Consider the following 22,505-nt stretch of genomic DNA (forward strand, 5'->3'; position numbering starts at 1 on the left):
GCTAGTACCACCCAATGGCTGAGGATGAGAAAATTACAGGAAAGGGTGGCTATCCCTGGGCAAACCTCTGAGCATGGTATGGGGCAGAGATGCCTATGAGGAAAGATGTTGTAGGGTCTGTATATGTGCATGCTGGCAGCCTATCTCTACATCGACAATTGATTTAAAATGTCCTGAATATGGTCTGCGTTTAAAAGGATTTGATACGTGAAATTGTCTGGAGCAAAGTTGAATAAATCATGGTGTGCTTCAAGCATTAAATAGGAGCATAAGTTTGAAGGATGAAAATATATTTCATATACTCAATAGAAAAAAGCCTATTATTGAGGGTATATTAATAGCCCAGATACAGAAAATCCATGTGCATGATTGATTACACAGACCTTTAACATATTATGAAAACAGTAATCTGTCTTATTAATTGACTTATTGCTAGATTATTTATTAAAAAAAGATGGTCATCTAGGGATGCAAAATCACAATTATATAAGTTATGAATGTGATATCAACATCATTACGAATGTCCATTTTAAATACACTTTTAGATTCTCTTAAATATTGAAGTAATTTATGATATCATTGACAGTGCAATTTCTAAAAATACTAAGGGAAAATTACTTCCAGCATAAAAAAAAGAACACAGTACAAGAGTGCAGTGACTCCCTTGATAAAATGAGGTGGAATAGTGTGTAGATGTTAAAGTGCTCTGTGTATTTTAACATGTGTTTGTCTTTTACTCCATGAAAAAAACCCTGAATGCTTAACAAAGCTTAAAGAAAAGGGAATTCTCCCATACTAGAAAAAGTTCTTAAAGTTTTACATTTGGAGACTCTAGGTCAGGAGCAGAAGTTACCACATCCTGTGGAACAGCAAGTGGTAGTATTTATTATCAGGCATAGCTTCAAGATGTCGGGGGTATAGATTCTATGGCATGGCACGAAGCTTGAACACCATATTGAACTATGAATTATTTCTGTCTTCCTTAGTACAGACACTGTAACCCCGATACGGCATCTATTTGTATGATTGTGAAGCATAGTGCTTGGATCTGGAAAGGGAAAACAGTTGATTCTGAATCCAGGCAGAGCCGTCATTACTGGTACAGTTCTCTTTGAACTCTTCACATGAATTAGAAGAATCTCAATGAACTAGTTAGCAGTTTTTAATATTATGACACTCATTAAACATTTAAGAATATTCTAAGTAAGAGAATTAAAACAATCTTTAAAAAAAAAAGAAAAATCAGAACTGCTACTGTCTATGTCTTTTAAACATTCATGAAAATAACTTTAAATGTTTGCCATTATTGAAAGCAAGCAAGGCAGCTTGGAAGATCAACCAGAACTAACCCGAGAATCCCAGAAAAGACTAAGGCGACTGTGAATGGAGGGGTGGAGTCATGAGTTAATGTAAAGGCAGACCGTGCACTAGGGGATATTGATACACATGTGACTTCTTCGTGAAACTGCATATCAAAATACTACTACAATAAACTGTCATTAAGAATAAGAACTTGTACTGATATATGATGCAACTGTTCAAGTAGACAAATATTTATTATAGGCAGCTATAAAATGATGGCATACTATATATTGCATACTTGTAAAAAGTACAGAAAGGAATGCAGGACCAAAACCAATGGCTACAGATAGCAATTTACATAATCTCAGACTGAGGCAGGGAAGTACAGGAGGAACAGACATCTCTGTATGTCACTGTGAATGCAAGCCCTTCCGAAACACCTACTGAACTTCAATAGCAAGGCTGCTGACAATGAGTGAGACCTTCGAGAGGATATTATGCCCCTGGACTCTTCCTTTGTAAATGGTTAATACCATCAGGGTGAAAGTGATTTGGTTACTGTGTGACTAGGTCCTGAGGAAAGCATGTGTTCAGCCTTATCCTCCATGCTCACTTGCTGTCTACCTTGTTATAATCCAGAGAGGAGGCCCTAATACACATCAGAACTTCCAGTCCTGGAAAGATAAGACTAGCATCTTGAATCACAAGCATGCAACAGAGCAAACTGGACATGTGTGGTGATTTGAATGAGAAATACTCCCTAAGCTCGTGTGTATGAATACTTGGTTCTCAACTGATGGAACTGTTTGGAAAGGATTGAGAGGTGTGGCCTTGTTGAGAAGGTATGTCACAAGAATTGCAACTTTCCAGTGTTTCCTTTTTTGCTTCCTGTTTGTGGATCAAGATGGCAGTTCTTAGATGTCCCTGCCACCATGTCTTGGCTCCATCATAATGAGCTTTAACCCTCTGAAACTGTGAGACCAGTTAAATGTTTTATGTTATATGTTGCCTTGGTTGTGTTATTTATCACACTAAGCAAAGTGGCCTGAGTATTTAAACTGCCAAAGCTAGCCTTCAGTGACATACTTCTTCCAACAAGGTTGAACCTTCTAAATCTCAACAGCTCTACCACCCGTTTCAGCTTGAGACTATGGGGGCGGGGCATTATTACTCAAACTTTCACATGAGTTATTGACATTCCCCATTATCACTATATTGGGGAGTCAATCAGTTACGTCAAATCTAACTGGGTTTTTTTTTATGAAACTGGGTGTTCCTATGTTTAGTGCATACATATTTAGGAACTTAATGCTATTCTATTGTTGATTTTTTTTTTTTTGGTGGAGGTAATTTCAAGTCAAAATTACTATGAACCTCTGGTGTGGTTTGTTATTAATGACTCCTATACACATTTATAAGAAAAAGGAACAACATTAAAATTCATTTTCCATCCAGGGCTTGTGCTAAGAGACTATATAAACAGAGGCCTCAAGGCTCTACACTGGAAAAAAAGGAGCGTGTTCTTAGGGCAGGACCCCACACAACTAATCTTCCAACTTGTGAAAGAAAAAATGGGTGGGGAAGGGTTATGTTTTTCTAAAATAATAACTGATACTGGTATATTATTCAAGAACAGGACATATCCCAATCTAAGAACTTAATTTGTCAGTTTTGTTTATGTTATGATGCCTTTAGAGACATGAAGCACACAAGAATAAAGGGATTAAATTCTCATAATTGCACTGAGGTCAGCCAGGCAGGAGAATCCTTGAGTGAAGGCACTGAGAGATCAAGAGACCCTGAGAAGGCATTGTGGGAGGCTTTGAAAGTGAATCCTGTGTTGCAAGAGAGACCCTCTGTAAATTGTATCTTGGGTATTCTGAGCATTTGAGATAATCTCCACTTACCAGTGAGTACACATCACATGTATTCTTTTGTGATTGGGTTACCTCACTCAGGATGATATTTTCTAGTTTCATCCATTTGCTTAAGAATTTTATGAAGTCAATGTTTTTAGTAGTTGAGTAGTACTCCATTGTGTAAATGTACCACATTTTTAGTATCCATTCCTCTGTTGAAGGACATCTGGGTTCTTTCCAGCTTCTGGCAATTACAAATAAGGCTGCTATGAGCATAGTGGAACATGTGTCCTTATATTTTTGAGCATCTTTTGGGTATATTCCCAGGAATGGTATAGCTGGGTTCTCAGGTAGTACTATGTGCAATTTTCTGAGGAACTTTCAGACTGATTTCCAGAGTGGTTGTACCAGCTTGAAATCCCACCAACAATCGAGTGTTCCTCTTGCTCCACATCCTTCCCAGTATCTGTGGTCACCTGAGTTTTTTATCTTAGCCATTCTGACTGGTGTGAGATGGAATCTCAAGGTTGTTTTGATTTGCATTTTGCTGATGCAAGGATGTTAAACATTTCTTTAGGTATTTCTCAGCCATTCAATATTCTTCAGGTGAGAATTCTTTGTTTAGCTCTGTATACCATTTTTAATAGAGTTATTTGATTCTCTGGAGTCTAACTTCTTGAGTTCTTTGTATATATTAGGTATTAGCCCTCTATCTGATATAGGATTGGTAAAAATCTTTTCCCAATCTGTTGGTTGCCATTGTGTCCTAACGACAGTGTCCTTTGCCTTAGAGAAGCATTGCAATTTTATAAAGTTCCATTTGTTGATGCTTGATCTTAGAGCATAAGGCATTGGTGTCTGTTCAGGAAATTTTCCCCAGTGCCTATGTGTTTGAGGCTCTTCCCCACTTTTCTTCCATTATTTTGAGTGTATCTGGTTTTATGTGGAAGTCCTTGACCCACTTGGACTTGAGTTTTGTACAGGGAGATATGAATGAATCAATTTGCATTCGCCTACATACTGACCACCAATTGAACAAGCACCATTTGTCGAAAATGCTATCTTTTTTCCACTGGATGGTTTTAGCTCCTTTGTCAAAAATCAGGTGACGATAGGTGTGTGGGTTCATTTCTGGGTCTCCAATTCTATTCCATTTATTTACCTGCCTGTCTCTGTACCAATACCATACAGTTTGTTATCACTATTGCTCTGTAATACAGCTTGAAGTCAGGAGCTGTCATTCGCCAGAACTTCTTTAATTGTTGAAGATAGATTATGTTATCCTGGGTTTTTTTGTTATTCCAAATGAATTTGCAAATTCCTCTTTATAACTATATGATATTGTTGAAGATAGATTATGTTATCCTGGGTTTTTTGTTATTCCAAATGAATTTGCAAATTACTCTTTATAACTATATGACGAATTGAGTTGAAATTTCAATGGGGATTGCATTGAATCTGTAGATTGCTTTTGGCAAGATGTCCATTTTTACAATACTAATTCTGCCAATCCATGAGCATGTGAGGTCTTACCATCTTCTGAGACCTTCTTCAATTTCTTTCTTCAGAGACTATAAGTTCTTGTCATACAGATCTTTCACTTGCTTTGTTAGAGTCACACCTTTGTCTTTTCTCATGTAAATTTTCTTGGTCATGATCCTTGAATACAGCAGTGGAAAAGTATACACACTCATCCACAGTTACCTGAAAGAGAAACATCCTGCCACATTCCTAAAGCAGTATAATTTGCAACTGCATTCTAACCACTATCCTTCTAACTACATGTAATTCTCACCTCTCATCAAAGAAGATACTTTTAGAGATGACATAAACCAAAAGAGAAATCCACAAGTAGCCACAATGAAGAGAATAAATGGCAGTTATTGCCCCCCACTAATATATCTACAATGCAAACCCTGAACCCAGGGAACAATGCAGAAGAGGAAGAAGAAAAGATTTTAAGAGAGAGAGAATAGGGAGCTGGAGAGATGGCTCAGCGGTTAAGAGCACTAACTGATCTTCCAGAGATCCTGAGTTCAATTCCCAGCAACCACATGGTAGCTCACAACCATCTGTAATGGGGATTCAATGCCCTCTTCTGGTGTGTCTGAAGACAGAGACAGTGTATTCACATACATAAAATAAATAAATAAGTCTTAAAAAATATAAAAAGACTCAGAAGGCCAGGACATCCACTACAGGAGAGTGTCTTCCATATATGGCAATGAGCTGCACCAATGCTATCTTAGCAACAAAGTTACCTCTAGACCTTAACAAAGGACAACAGCAGCTGACATGACAACACAGATGAGAGAAGTCACAGAACCCCACCCCCAAATAAAGAGCTGGAAGCAACTGCGAAGAGAGGAAGCAGTCAATCATCTCCAGGGTGGTGCCTCCTGATAGTACAGCCAATACAAATGGTAATGTCTAAACGCATGTACATAGAACCAGTAGGTTCCATTTATACATGGTGTATTATAGTAATTCTATACGTGTGTGTGTGTCTGTGTGTGTGCGTGTGTGTGTGTGTGCATGTGTGTGTGCACGCGCATGTGTGTTATAGGAATAATTAAAGAAGAGGTCATGAAGTTGAGACAGAGCAGCACAGGAGGAATTGAAGGGGAAGAGTGGGTGTAGACATTATGTAGATAGCATCATTGTATTAAATACTCAAAAACTAATAATAGAATAAATGACTAAGCATGGGGACCCCAATGGAGGAGTTAGAGAAAGGGCTGAAGGAGCTGAAGGGGTTTGTAACTCCATAGGAATAACAATCAGAACCACTCCCCCTCCCCAGAGCTCCCAGGGACTAAACCACCAGTCAATGAATACATATGGAGGGACCTATAGATTCAGCCACATATATAGCAGAGGATGGCATTGTCTGGCATCAATAGGAGGAGAGGCCCTTGGTCCTGTGAGCGTTTGATGTCCCAGTGTAGGGGAATGCTAGGGTGGTAAGGTGGGAGTGAGTGGATGGGAGGGGGAGCATCCTCATAGAAGCAGGGGGAAGGGGAATGGGAGAGGGGGAACTTGGAAAGGGGCTAATATTTAAAATGTAAATACATAAAATATCCAATAAAATGAATAAATTTAAAAAAAGAATTCAAGGGCTAGGTATGTTTTTTATATGTGACAGATTTGAAACTTGGACCATTGTGATAATCAAGCAGTAGTGGGTGAAGGGCAATATTGAGAGAAACAATATAAAGTCAGTTTTCCATACAGGTAGCAATGTTCAGTGTTTATCCCTACTACATCTAACTATTATTTTAAAGAAACTGAGTAGGGACATAGTAAACTTAGAGAAATTATGATGATAAAATTTTGATTAACTTTATTGAAGTTTATCTTAACTGTATTTTTCCAAAAGGAGACGATCTGAGGGCTGGTTAACTTGGGTTATTCCAATTTTTTGCTTTTTTTCCAGTCATAATGGTTGTTTGGATTGAATTATATGGTCACCTCTTCTGCAAATGAACACTGCAGGAACTTTTTAACTTCAAACTTCTATCACAGCCAGGGCTAGTCTGAGTCCGCCAGGTCCATCCTCTGCTCCGCTCAGAGATTAGTTGCATTTGAACCTGTCTGAACGGAGACCACTCAACTATATCCTTAACGAACTGATCTCCCTTCCTCTGTTGTGTCCACACCACAGAAAAAAGTATTCTTCACCACTAGAATGCACATTGCCATCCCTACTGAGATAACTATAAATACCGAATGCAGAGAATAATGTATGTTTGAAGTGAATTACACATGGAAGGTAGGAAGCATAAAAGACAGGAGACAAGAAGGGGGAAATGAGAAAACAGGGTAGAGAAGAGAGAATGGGGGAAAAACACTAAAGGCCTTTCAAAATCCAATATGGAACCTCATACTATAGAAGCTGCCTAAAATACATTGACCAACATGTACAAATAGGGTTTAAATGGGGTGCCCCGCGGGTATAGTGCCTCTTACAGAAATATTGTGGAAGTAATCAATCACATTCTGATTCGATTTCAAGCTTGTATAATGTTCCATACACTTAAGTAGCCCAAAAGCCTGTGGCTGTCTAGGTCACAACCCTTGAGGAGAACCTAGTATTATTATTCTCCAAAATGTACATAGTAATTAACTGTCCCTAGGCTCTTATCTTATACTGCTATATTAGTGTGTCTCTCAACCCTCATCAGGGAAGCTTATATTTTCAGTGGTTAGCAATTAATTCATAGACCAAATACAGGTCAATAAGTAGAGAATCTTAGAAACTGGAGTTCTCTAGGTTTCAATGGGCATCTGTATTACACTTCTCCCATGAAGGCTCAGGGATCATGGTGAAACAGAGTGGAAATATGTAAGATCCATGGGAACTGGATAACTCAGACAAAGTAGTATCCGCCAGACACAACAGCTGCATGCAGGAACTCACCTTGGTTATGACACAAGGCTTGCACAATATCAAGCCAGCCCAATTCTCAGCATGAACTCAGGAAGGAGGGTCACAGTGCCTCGCCATGAGCTGAGAATCTATTGGTAGTTGGCAGTTTCTGGGAGATGACTTACTTTTTCTTTTTTCAAGGATGCAGGCTCTGAGAAGCTGCTTATGTCCCAGCAGATGATTATATACCCATGAACAAATACCTAACATTAATGAATCCAGAAGGGTATTTTCAAAAAGAGAGGGAGCACATAAATTTTGAAGGAAAAGGTAGAAGAAGGAAGGCGGGGGATGGAAGGGAAGAGATGGTAAGCTGAATTGGATAAGAACACATCATTTACATATATATTTCTATTGGCTTCCACTTTAGTAAGCCTGAACATTAAAGTGCGTTCCTGGTTAGACACAATGGTTTAACTGTCCTTTGAGGGAAAGACATCTCTTTTCCCTCCATTCTGGGTATGTAGCTTTTTGTAAGGAAACACAATGTTGCTTTTTGTTTTATAATATGTTTTCTATATAAACTTGTATAGCTACTTTTTGGGTTCTTCATGGGTTCTTCTTTTTTATCTGTCTCTTAACAGTATCTTCTCCGGCTTAGTTCAGCTTCTGTCACCAACTGTCTTCAGAGTCTGCTAGCCCAATTCACTTTCAACTGTCTGTTATTTTCACTCCTGAAAATCTCTTCCCTAGACCTACTCTTTTCTAGCCCTACTCTATCTTCTTCTTCTCTGACCTATGCTTCTGTCTCCTAGACCCTACTACTACTAGACCCTAGTCTACTACTACTCTCTACAACTCCTTTCCTTCTCTCAATCCTACTCTTAACTCTCAGCCTCTACGGGCTTTTACATCCTCTCCTGTCCCCAGAAGTCCAAGAGCCAACTGTCATTAAAGAGCACAGGGTCATTGAAAAGCATCAGACATATAAAATGGTGTGTGTGTGTACAGTAACATGGCTGTCTAAGGGCATCTCTGTTGAGACAAGAGTGATTGGTAGTCAGCTATCCCATGGTCAGGATGATGAACGCCATGCTCTATTTTAATATTCAGGGAAAGAAAACAAGAAAAGAAAAGGAAGAAGGTGAAAACATGAGGAAGAGCATGTCTGAGGGAACACAGGTTCCTTGGGACTCCTGGGTCCTATGTGACTGACAGTCCCTTCTGAACCAAGTTGTCCTGCAAGTCCATTATCATTTGCTTTGTAACTTATATTTCATGTTTTATCCAGAGAATTTAAACTTATGAGGATACTGATAAGAAATTAAAGTAATAGAACCACTTAGAATCCTTTTAAAAACATCCATAGCCATTTAGTTGATTTCTATCCACTTAAAATGTTTCCTGTGGAGAACTGTTCTGCCAGCATGCATGTACAAGTAGCATATAGAAAGGAACCTTACATGATATCTGCCAAAGTAAGTCAATAACTCTGGAGTGTACCTTAGCAATGGTACTTTGTCTTTGCATCTACATAACCTAGAATGGAAGAATGTACGTTCATATACATGATGCAGATGCCTTCTGCTTAAATATTTACTCATTTTATGTGTATATGTGTTCTGCCTACTTGTATATCTGTGTACCATGTGCATACCTGGGGCCAGCAAAAAATGAGAAAAGGACAGCAGATACCTTGGAAGTGGATTAGAGGTAATTCTGAGCTGCCATGTGGGTGCTGGGAATTGAACCCAGGTCCTCTCAAAGAACACAGTGCTCTTAACTACTGGGCCATCTCTTACTGTCTATAGTTTCTTTTAATTGGTAAATTTCTCCTAAGACACTTGCATTCGCTTTAACAGACAAGCATGTGGATATTGTTCAATAATCAGAAAGACAGTTACAAGGATTCTAGTGGCTCCAGGGTGACCTTACAGGGATTTTTATGTCAATTCAAAACATGAGAAAAATTGCTACTTGGTGCTCAAAGGACCCTCACTTGTCATTTAAAGTAGCGGGACTTCTTTTCTATACTCCACAAAGAACTTGAAGCATATATGACTCCAGTACAATCTGTTCTCATACTATAAATGCATTTAGCCTTGTGATACCGGCCAGAATAGAATGTTACTGAATCCTAAAGGATATGTAAAAATATCTCCACTGGATGATTTATGTACAACTTTAAGCTGTTTCATTAGTAATAATGCAGTGTGGACATAAGATTTAACGTATGATTGCAATAAATATACAAACATATATAAGAGTATGCGAAAATATTCCTTCAAAGTAAGCACCCTCAAATAATTTGCTATATTAAACAGCCGATTCATTGAAGTTCTCCACTGTGCCTCGGACTGAATTTTTGCAGAGCTACTCACCCACAGTGTCACAGGGCTCATCTTTGTGGACGCAGAAATCTTTCCTAAAAGGAAAAGTAGAAAATCAAAGTAAAGATTGACTCTTTCACTCGCCAGTCATCATGAGACTTATATTCACAGTTACGTAAGCCACAGCATACAGTCCCTCAAATTTCACATCACTCAGAATAGGACGGTGGAATGGAGCTGAAAAGACGACTGATGAGACAGGCAAACACATGTGATGTAAACCTGAGAGATCTTCCCATTTAGTAGGTACCACTTCAGAAATAAGCACTTGATTGTTTGGAATTTTGCTGCAAAATTTTATTGCCATTTTACCAAGCAAAAAGAAATACAGTTTATGATCATGGGAAGTTATTTACCATAGGAAAATATTATAACACTGCTTCACATAACAAAATAACTTCAAGGTAAGAACTGACTAGTAAGGAATATAGTTTCAAACCACCTACAGTTTCCTTCCTGAGACTTTCTAAGGCAAACGCTTTCAAACCCTGAAAAGCATGTTGGAATGAGCATGAAGAAATGATCATTTTATACAAATGGACTATTTGAATTGTAGCTCATATCTGATCTTTATTTTAGTGCTACATGTGGCAGAGCATTCCTTAACAACACTTACTCCTGTTTCCACATAGTTAGGGTTTCACAGACCACAGTTTAGAGAACGTAACACCAGCCTGATGTAGGAGAGATGCTACACTGAATAATTCTTACTTAGCTATGTGTTGGTAGTGGGGTACCGTTAGGCAATTCCTCAACCACTTTGCATCTCAGGCACCCCATCTAAACTGAACAGTACAATCCTGTGTGTTTACTGTGCAGTATAAACAATCTAGAATGTACAAATACCTTGCAATATATGTTTACTGTACAAGTTAAATGCATATCCTACATAAGATGATAAAACAATGTCAGGCATATAATAATTGTGGAATTTTTGATGAGTTATTTTCGTTGCTACAATTCTCGTATCTGAGTGATATCCCATCCTTCGCTTTTAATTCCTAGATAATTTTTAGTCTTTAGAATATTGACACAGTTTATTCCCCATTCCTGCCTTCCCCCTCCCTCTCTGTCTCTCAACCCTGGGTGTGTGTGTGTGTGTGTGTGTGTGTGTGTGTGTGTGATCAGAATTAGCTTTGTTTAAAGGCCATTAACTATTTATAGACTCTGAATCCCACTGTAAATTAGAAAATAAGCTTTTTGAAACTTAACGTGCTGGTATAGAGAGATGAATCAGTTATTAAGAGCGCTAACTGCTCTTGCAGAGGCCCTGGACTCTATTCCCAGCATCCACACAGTGACTCAAAATCAATACTTGTAACCCCAGTTCCAGATCAATTCCTTCTTCCTACCTCTCCTGCACATACACATTTCTCTCTCCATCTCTCAATAAAGTTCTTTAAAAGTTAATATACCAAAGCAAACTCTATGTTTTTTCAGTGGACTTTTTTGTTTCATTTGGCATCTCCTTGTCTTGTATCCTGGTTTGTGGAGGTTTTGATTTTTTGTTGTTGCTGTTTTCTGGATTTTGTTTTGTTCTGTTGTCGAAAGAGAGAGATTAAGAGAGATAGGGTGGGAGGAAGTTAAGAAGCCTCCGCTAGGAATTGGGGGCAAGGAAGACATGATCACAAGGTTTAATTCAAATTAAAATGTGATCATAACTTTTTAATTAAAAAATCTTTTAAAAACAAAAGGAAAACATAATGAAATAGTTAAGAAGAAAAATTAGTGCATGACTAAGGAGAAAAGAGTAGGGGTGTTGAGTATAGGAAAAGAAGGTAAAGATAGGCAAACTTCAGTATATGCACACTGGCAATCTTACAAGGTTGCCTTACAATTAGCATACATTGATAAATAAAGACATAGATAATTTAACCATCAAAAAGGTACAATGTTTGACTGAGGCTGACCTCATCAATCATGCTGGTACTGATAATCATGGTTTTCTGTTTACATTTTTGGTTCAGTCAGCAAAAGCCTTATAATTGGCCAGCTATGTATGGCCTTGTAAATTCTATCACATTATTTTCTCAAACAGATTTCTACACATTAACTACACTAAACTATTACATGTCATGAGATAGAATTGCTTAATAAAATAAGCAAAGCCAAATTAATGTTTAGCATCTATTAGTAAGGCGGGGATGTTAAAATTCCATTAAAGTTATAAATTTTTGATGTTTCTGTGTGAGTGTCTATTAATTTTTGTTTCGCTCACTTCAAAGCTAAGTTATTGAATTATTAAATTCTCCAAGTTTTTATGAATTTTATCTATTTTTGAATTATTGGCTTTATTTTTGGATAAAGATCACATCTATCTCCTGTTCTAGTTTGCTTTTCTGCTGCCGTGATAAAACACGGACCAAAGGCATCTTGTGGGAGAAAAGGCTATTTGTCTGCTCCGAGCACGGTTCATCATTGAAGACAGCCAAAGTGGGAATCAACGAGCCAAGAGAAGAACAATGAAGAATGGAGCTTCCACGCTCATGAGTTCAGCTGCTTTCTTATACCCCTGTTAAAGGGGAAGACCACCCACTATGTCATTTCATCCTCCCAACACACACACACACACACACACACACACACACACACACACACACACACACACACACACACACACACACACAAGCGTGGGGGCATGCACAGGCTTATAGGCAAATCACATGAAGGCATTTCCTCAACTGATGTCCCCTCCTCCCAGAGAGGAGCTGACAAACATTAACTAGAGCATCCCTAATGTTTCAACCATCAATGTGCTATCGCTAGGAAACTTTTCCTTTGTATCAGATTTAACTCTTTAGTCGTCTGTGAGGCCCCTGCAAATAGAACATGCATAAATATGCAAAGATCTCTGTATAATATTATTATAAGTGATTTAAATTATTGATAATATATACTTATTTGTTTACTTGGATTTATTATCTTATTTATGATGATATTTTCATTCATTTCTTTGATACATCTTGTTCCTTGTTAATCTTATTTTTCTAATGATTCTCTAGTATTCCAAAAATAATATTAATTTGTGTATTTTTTAAGTTCTTCGTATTTTTCCTTCTGTGCGTGTGTGCACTGGTGCCCACAGAGTCCAGCAGAGGATGTCACATCCCCTAGTAATGAAGTGACAAGCAGTTGTAAGCCTGTAGCTTCCAACATGGGTGCTTGCAACTGAATTTGAGTCCTTTACAAGAGCAGCAAGCTCTCTTGAGAGTCGTCTCTCCAGCACAATTTATATTTAATACAGGGTCCACAAGGACAATGTCAAGAAGGAGATGCTGGATTCCTATCACTGCTATAGTAAATCCCATAATTTAGAAGCTGCAAACAATACAAAGTTTCATGCTTATAGCCTAGAGAGCAGAAATCTAAGATGAGATATATTCTGGGCTAAAATCTTTGTGTCATACAGTGTATGTAATGTGCCCTTTACAATTTTCTCTCTTTCCTTTATGTTCTTTGACTGCATTAGGCCCCAACAGATAAATCAGAATTGATTCTCTGCTCTCAACATTCTTAGCACAGCCACATCTACAAGTCTTTTAGACCATGTAAGGTAGTATATTCTGGGTCTGGGGAAGAGAGCCTAGGGATTTAAGGATGGCATTATTCTGCCCATCATGGTTTAACAGATAAAAGCTAAACATTTATCCTTAAAAAAAAAAGGAGCACAGAATGCTGTCTTCTTTGTCCTTTCCTGTTTTTTTAATTGCATTTGTTTTTCATTTGTTTGGTTTTTGTTTTTGTTTTGTTTTGTTTTCTGATGTAAAGTCTTGCTGTGTAGCTCTGTATGATGTAGTAGTGCTTGCATTGTAGCCCAGGCATACCTCAAACTTGTCACCACCTTCTTACTTCACACACCAAGCGCAGGCTTTATAAATTAAATAAAAATACTCCAGTCCATTTAGGTTTGGATAATATCTATCACCTATTTGTTTGTCTTGTTGGAAATATGTTTATGTATGAGCAAGTCTATTTGTGTGTGTGGGTTCATATGTACAAGTAGATGAACATGCATGTGTATGGGCACGCATGTGGAGGTCGAAGATCAATTTCAGGGGTTGTTGCTTATTTATTTAGATACAAATTTAATTGGCCTGCCTGGGTATTCACCACGTGCACTACGCCGGCTGACCAGTGAGCACCAGGGATCATGCTGTGTCTGTCTCCACGGTGATGGCATCACATGTAGGCACTGTCATACTGGATTTGTCGTCTTGTATTCTGGGGCTCAGACTCGGGTTTCCATGACTACACAGCAGACATTTTACCAGCTTAGTGGTTTCCCTGGCGTCCATCTTCATTTACGGGATCTCAAAATAGGTACCTTTGCAAACCACCAATGCTTGCTTCGAAATTTGCCCAACTGCTTAACAATCTCTTTTATCAGTTTCAGCTGCCTTTTTAATTACTAGATAACACATCAGTGTTTATAAGTATAACAAAGTGAACCTTCATAGCAGGAGGTTGACCAAGTTTCGTTTCCTTCCTTTTCAAGATCCTCTATTTACTCCAAGTGGAAGGCGGACTAGTCTTTTAGAATTTTCGTGGTCATTGTTCTTAAGACATGGTCTCACTTGCTGGCCTCAAACTCACAAAATTCAATCCGCCTCCAGAGTACTGGGATTAAAGGTGTGTGTTGTAGGCCTGGCTTTGAAGAGAAATTTTTAGGTTGGCGTTATTGAGTCACAGAACATAGAAGATATGATTTCATTTCTTTTCTCAATCATAAATATTAGCTAACATTTACTCTTTTTGCTCTTCTTTCGTGCATTTTGTTTCTGGTAATTTATGATTTTTCTTGGGTAGCTCTTGAGTCCTAAGTAGGTGTGCTGAGGTGTTGAGGTACTGGTACCCTTTTTATTATCTTCTGTAATATTTTGGTTACTTTTCAAGTTTTAGGATCTATGAACAGAGGAAAGTATCTCTGATAAAGGAAGATTATCTCTGACAGGCTTTCTACTCTGTCCCCCTGGAACATCCTGGGGCATACATTCATCAATTCCTTCTCACTTCAGCAAACTCTTGACAGATTTTTATAATTCCAGGTCTTAACCACTCTATTCAGCCTTTGTGAATGAAGCCCTCAGATTCACCATCTACCTCATTAACATTCTATTTATGTATATCTAATCAGATCCCAAACCAACAACTTGACATTTTAAGCATAAGCACCATATTTTTTTTATGTTATGTTCCATATTCACAGCAAGTGTTCTGTTTTCCGGGTATTTCAGTCATGTATCTGACATTTTTATTCTTCATCTTGTAAACATGATCATTTTATCATTGTCATTGTTTTTTATGGTATTACTCATTATTCTTCCATTGGGATCTCACAGTCAAAAACGATCCAATTGTGCCTTTTGGAATTAATTATCGACTTGATCACTGGTTCTTTAATCGAGTTGGCTTTGTATGGTATACATTGAGAGAGGGTCCTCCCTGGGCAGTTTTGAAGGTATTTTTTACTAAGCGGTTAAATATCAAGTGCAAATTCATGGAGTGTTGGTTGGGAGGCATTTTATTCCTATCCCATAATCATATGCTGTAGAGAGATCCTTTCTTGACAGCCTGTAGCTCTTGACTGACCTTTGACCACACACTTTCATGAAAGATCTAGATATCCATGAGTTATATCCATCTGTAATCATTTCATTTCTTCTTCCTACTTTGCATTGCCTAGAAAGCTTTTCCCTGCATGGACTTTAAAAAAAAAAATCAAGAAGCAAGATGTACAGAAACCTTCAAAGGAAGCCATTCCAAGGTCAAACTCTCTCCTGCACTTCCTCCTAAAGCTGCACTGATCCTTGATCTCTTTGTGTCTGGCTAATCTGTGCACATAGAGATGCTTATCTAAGTGTTCTAAAATGGAACATTATCTGGTCACTAGACAACCACAGAATTAAATGGAATTAACTCAATCTGTGACCTGGCAGATAGAAATTAAGTAATCTATCGTAACATGATAGATTCGTTTAAACAACAAAAGTCAATATGCAGAGAAAAAAGGATACATGCATGATTTTATTATATTTTATAACATGCCAAAACATTGATTAAACCCTTTAAAGGCTAATATTCATGTCTCAATAATGTGTTTTCATTGTGTCGATAAAAGTTGAATACTTCTTTTTGTGTTTTTTTCCACTTTTTTATTTTAATATTTTATTCACTTTGCAAACTGATCTCAGCTCCCTCTCCCTCCTCTAGTCCCAGTCCCATGCTTACAAATCCTTCCCCCCATTTCCCCCAACTCTCTTTCTTAGAGAAGGGTAACTTTGCAACAGGCTATCATGTAGCTGATCTTGAGCCAGGCTGGTACCACTGTCTAATTAAATTCTCCTGCCTCTACCTCCTGAAGGCTGGGACTATAGCCGAGACTTCACCAGGAAGCTACTTAACTTTTAACACCTGTTCAACGGCATTTTAATTCAAATGAATTTTAAACTATAAATGATTGCAAAATTGGTGATTGAAACAAATTACTTTTCATTTAAAAGTTTAGAGTAAAACAAAATGTGTAATTATGGATTAAAAAGTGGGATAGGGATAAATTATTTTAACATAAAATATCATGAAAATGTTCGTGTTTTATCTCAGCAAATTTCTGACGAAAAATATTCTATGAAACAGAAACAAAATCAACTTTAATTGCAAGAGTAATCTGAAAGGGTTAAACTGGCATGAGACCATTCAAACTTTAAATATCTTTGTAACTCTAGGAGACATAATCTGAAATAATTCATGCAATTACACCTAATATTACAATGCACAGATTATTTGTGGTTATAACTACAAATATATGAGTGTGGTAGCTTATCATATGGATTTTCCTGTAAAGAATTAAGAGGTCTTCTTCTTTAATTCCTTTGGTTGTCTTGGCTGAGATCCCTTTCCAATAACTCACTGGCATTCAACTAAGGTGGACTGAGGTCCTCTTGAACACTAACCGTTCCCCTAGTTTTGGTGGGATTTAGTACCACACCTTCATCCACTTCTGTTAGCTTTATAACCTAAGAAACCTGTGCACAAAAGAGTCAGTCTTATCTGGCTACCATGGGTGTGGTCCACCCCCAACATGCAACCGACATACATGGACGTAAGATATGCTGTCTCCTACTTACTGTGTAGCTCTGCACTAATAATAGTGCAATGTTGGAGTGAGTCTGCAGAAATTGTAAGGTTTTTTTTCTCAATATACTATTGCTTTCATGCTGTTAAATCAGTAACAAGATAGTTATTTTTTTTCCTGGATACTTAAGGTTGTATAGTTTAGGATACAGACTTTAAAGTCTGCTGTTCCAACTGAATGAATGTCTCAAAGTAAAATTAATTTTTAGTTATTTAAAAGAAATAAAGAAAAAGGAAAGAAACACCGAAGGGCTAAATAATCTGATCGCATGTCTGCCCTGAGAGTTTTTATGACTAGGATTTAGTTGCTAAGAAAAAGATCATTCTGAAAACACTGGGAAACCAGAAGGAAGTCCATGTAAGTCGGGGAAGGTACAAAAACGTAGCTCATTCATGCTACAGCTGCAGCTGAACTTCTTTCAAAATAAATTGTAACAAACCCTCCAACAGACCAAGAAAGAAAAAAAGAAGGGAGGGAAGGAGGGAGGAAGGGAGAGAGAGAGGAGGGGAGAGAAATAAAAAAAAAAGAAAGAAGGAAGGAAGGAAGGAAGGAAGGAAGGAAGGAAGGAAGGGAAGGGAAGGGAAGGGAAGGAAGGAAGGGAAGGGAAGGGAAGGGAAGGAAGGAAGGAAGGAAGGGGGAAGGGAAGGGAAGGAAGGGAAGGAAGGGAAGGGAAGGGAAGGGAAGGGAAGGGAAGGGGAAGGGAAGGGAAGGAAGGGAAGGGGGAAGAAGGGAAGGGGAAGGGAGGAAAAAATAAACCAAAACCAAACAACAACAACAAAAACCATCAGAAAACTTGTACCTCTAGGCTTTTATCTGAAATCCTTATTTCTAGGGCTACAGTTTAGGAAGTGCCTTAAATTGGGTGTTTCCTTGACTGCCTTGGGTTAAATCTTAAAGCTGGATCCTCCTGCAGGATCTGTTCTACAGGGAACATCTTTTGTTACCACATATATTTCAATCATTATATTCTAAGCATAAACTTCCAAACGGAAGTTGTTCCTCCATGTATTTGGGATGTCAACTGTTGTTGGAACAGTTCAGGTCTTCTTTGGGCAGCCATGTTGTTGAACTTCCTGTGTGCAACTTCCATGTCATGTCTAGGAGAAACACGCTCACAGCAGAAATCCTGTTCCTTTGTCTCTTACAATCCTGCCACCTCCTCTCCATGATGTCCCCTGGATCTTAGGTGAAGGGGTAGTGTTATGGATATATCAAATGGTTAACAAGGAGGAGGCCTTGTGAATTCGAGGGTTTGTAGAAAGTTATGTGGGAGGGAAAGAAGGGAAACACGGGCAGTTAATTAATTATCTGTTGATATGTGATGGTGCTTTAATTATAAAAACAAAAGGGAAATCATTGTTCATAAACTGAGCCCAGCCTTCTCAGAGTGTATAAAGTAAAGGCTATAGTAGCAGATTCCAAATCACTTAGTTATCTAACATAAGAGGGTGAAATTTCCATCATGTCCCTCTTCGGTGTCTTTCCTCGGGCCTGGTTCTTCAGTGATTGTGGACCTTGTAAAAGCATCTTAAGCATCCTAGGCCAGATCCATCTGGTGGTCAACCTAGACAGAGTCAGACATAGACATTGCACACTGTTTCCAAGTGACCGGCGAGCGCAAACGTATTTCCAAGAGCAAAGTGTATCCAGGGTGTGAATATGACTGTAGATGGGAGACATTAGGAAAGGGTTGTGATGTGTACACAGTAGGTCAACGTCAAAACGCTCAGCATAGCTACCAAAATCTGTTTTTCACAGACCTAACACCAACATGTACAGTCTGAGCAGTGCTTAAAGTAGAGGTGCAGCAGTGAAATCTATTTCTATGCTTTGGTAAAGAGAAGACCTCTATATTCCAATAAAATGGCACATGTATTATGAGTTATTTATCTGGAGCTATGAAATCATAATGATAAAATGAAACAGGATTTTCTAGTCATAAAAATATGGTGTACATTCACGTTTATGCTGACGATCAATGAGCAAGAAGCCTAAGGTGGTCTTGTATTAAATAACAGATAGTTCTATTTTATTTTCCATTGGGAGTAAACAAATAGAGAATGAAACACAGCAAATACTGTGGTGATGCAGCAAATTAAAGAATTAACCTCAGGGCCAGAATCACGGAGTGTAAAGTATACTCAGATGTACAAGGAAAGAGTTTTATATGCTTTTTTTTCTAAGTATATAATGCATTATTGTCATGGTGTGCGAGGCTGCAACATGACAATTTGATTTACATAAACAAACAAAGGGGCTTCATCTATATGGAGACTGCATTATAAAACTATGACAGATGCATTGCTTATTATCAAGGGTACCGAAAGCCTTTGCAGAGCCAATTTCTATTCTCTTAGCAAAACAAAGAAATGAATAAAGCATGCTTTTTATACAGACCCTGCAAGGTCCCCTTCCCAGTCACTGGAAGTACCTGTATTAAACCTGAAGACTGTATGACCAGCGGCATTTAACCTCACATGACTCTCGGATTCTTAGTCTTGGTCAGAGATGTTTGTCCAGATGATCAAAGTAATGTATTACTAATTTCAAGATACTGCAAGATGTGTGTGTGTGTGTGTGTGTGTGTGTGTGTGCGCGCGTGCGCGCGCGCGCGCGTGTGTGTGTGTGTGTGTGTGTGTGTGATGAAGAATATAGATTTGTTTGCAGTTTAAACCTGTGTTCGCACAGATTCAAATTCTCCTTTTTGGATCCTGTCGACTTGATATTCATGAAGTTGGCCTCAGAGAATTTCATTACGTGAGTTTATGGAAATGATACTTTTAGTCTAAACTGAGAAGGCCAATAAATTTTGCCTAAGTTCTGACTTATATTGAAAAAAAACATAGTCTTTAATTTCCAGGACTGAAGAAGCCTCTGCGAATGAATCTCATTGTAAAGTTTTACAGTGCCCTGGGATATACCTATAAATGATTCATTCAGAAATGATCCAGTGGTTTTTATTAAATCAAGATACTTTTGGCATCTCCGTCATATTAAATTTTCTGTCTCACTTGCCAATGGCACTCACTTGAAATTGATTTTCAAAGGATTACAGATAAACCAAAATCATTTAAATAAATGTGAAAGTCAAAAAATGTTATGAAAATTAAATTTTAAATAAAATATTTTTGAGAGCCAGGGACTTGGGCCCATTCTATAATATCAGAGAGAAATGTGACAATTATGCTAAGAAATTTTAGAGTCAACAAAAGGGAGAAGCAGCCTTGTGTTCTTGTTACCATGAGCCTACAGCACTAGGTCAGCTTTAAACTATTTACTTCATTGTACCACACAGAACAATTTAACAAATGTATTACCTCAGAATGGTTCAAATGTTTAAGAACATTATGCATTTTAGCTAAGACCAAGATTAATCCCTAAGCCACAATTTCTCCCAGTGATGTGTCCGCATTGCACGCAACATTTAGCAATTGCCTAAGATGAACATTCAAAAGAATTAAGCTGACAAACACAGTCAAGAACACGGGATCACTGGCGATTAACTTTCCCCGTAAATTAAAGGTCTGGTTATCATTTTTAAGGACTTGTTATGGTTTGTTTTTCCCCATCTGAATGGTCATCCTTATTATATCATATTTAGTAAGCGAAGCATGTCTCCAGATTACACAAAACCCTCATTTAAGTGTTCCTGACCAGATGGTTGAAAGTCATGTAGGACCAACACCTTCTCTTGAGTCCACTGGTCTTCACTGGTGTGAGGCATTACAGATGTGTGAGGGAGAAGAGTCAATGCCCTCCAAGGAACCGTTAGCGTATGTAAACCGTGGACAGACAAACACCGTTAATTACTACTCTAAATGAGTATTGGCATGTGTTCAGGTCATAGATAAAGATCCCACTACAGTCGCCCCCACAGAACCTCTGGACCCTCTCCCCATCCCAGGTCTCCGGCACATCCTAGAGATTGTCTATCCCTACCTCTGATCTCCATTGTTTCTCCCCCACTCTTCCTACACCTGAACACCCACACACACATCCGTGCCCCTCCCCCTCCCTTCTTCTACCCAGTCCCCTTCTGACATTGACATCCAACATCTACTTTATTTCCCCTTCTGAGAAAACTCCAACCATCCTACCTTGGTCCCTCCTTGTTCTTTGGCTTCTGTGGGTCTGTTGATTATGGTGTGGTTATCCTGTACTTCATGGTTAACACTCACTCAGGCGTGAGTACATACCATGAGTGTCCTTTGGGTCTGGGTTACCTCACTCAGGATAATATTTTTCTAGTCCCATCCTGAAGCGGCCACTTTCTATGGCCAGGCATGACTCCCAGTGGAGGCATAAGGACATCAAGCCACCCACAAAACCTTTAACCCCAAAACAGCAGAGTCTGAAGGAATGGCCAACCCATGACTGGCCCATCCTAGAGGCTAACACCAATTCTGACATTACTAATGATACTCTGTTATGCTTGCAAAGAGGAACCTAGCATAACTGTCCTCTGAAAGGCTCCACCCACCAGCCAATGGAAAGAGATGTAGACTCACACCCAAACAGTGGATGGAGCTCAGGGAGTCTTATGGAAAAATTGTGAGAAGGACTGAAGGACCTGAATAGGATAGGGACTCCACAGGGAGAACAACAGAGTCAACTAACCTGGACCCCTGGGGGCTCCCAGAGACTGAATCACCAACTAAACAGTGAGCACAGGCTGGACCTAGGCCCCTGCACATCTGTAGCCAATGAGCCGCTTGGTTGGCATGCAGGTCCCCCAACAACTGGAGCAGGGACTGTCCCTGAGCCTGTAGCCTGCCTGCCAGTACATCCCGAACCCTAAATGGTCAGCCTTGACTGGCCTAAGAGGGAGAGGATGTGCCTAGTCCTGCAGCAACTTGACAGGGGTAGGGGTAGGTAGGACGCCCAGATGGGAGCTTCCCATTCTCAAAAGAGAAGGAGAAGTTGGAATGGGGGGAGGACTTGCATGATGGTGTACTAGGTGGAAGGAAAGGGATGATAATATCAGGCTGTAAAGGGAATAAATAAATAAATAAATAAATAAATAAATAAATCGAATAATAATTTTAAAAAAGAACCTGTAGGCTGAAGTGACAAATATGCGGCCTTTTCCAGTTTCTGACACAGAATGTGTTCTCTACTTATTGGCATTTTGCCCGTCCAAAGTCAACAGTCTAACATCTTCCCGTCCCATGAACTCGCCATCTTATATAACACAAGGAAGCCTGCATATACTATTAAATTCAGGATCTGGATTTGGAGAGGTTACCTGAGGTCTTGCAAGCAGATCCAAGAGTTATTTCTTTACGAAACATGCAATAATAACAATCAGCCAGCCTATAGCTTTTTTCTAAGCACATTGATTTCCAATTTTACTAAATAATTTACATTGAACTAGATTATTCCCCCAATTCTATTCGTTTACAAGTCTGATATTTGGAACACAATAAAAGAAAGTAGAATAACCCCTTAACATT

General features: G+C 38.7%; 1 protein-coding gene across 1 annotated transcript in view; it reads right to left on the minus strand.

Annotated features, from left to right (window-relative positions):
• Adamts19 (ADAM metallopeptidase with thrombospondin type 1 motif 19) overlaps window positions 1–22,505 on the minus strand; it is a 190,854-nt gene that overhangs the window by 111,891 nt on the left and 56,458 nt on the right. Inside the window, exon 7 of the mRNA XM_032886036.1 lies at window positions 9,912–9,955. Within this exon, the coding sequence (XP_032741927.1) occupies window positions 9,912–9,955 (44 nt within the window). The remainder of the gene's footprint in view (window positions 1–9,911; window positions 9,956–22,505) is intronic.

The sequence above is a fragment of the Rattus rattus genome, chromosome 15 (genome assembly GCF_011064425.1).
Source record: "Rattus rattus isolate New Zealand chromosome 15, Rrattus_CSIRO_v1, whole genome shotgun sequence".
NCBI lineage: Eukaryota > Metazoa > Chordata > Mammalia > Rodentia > Muridae > Rattus > Rattus rattus.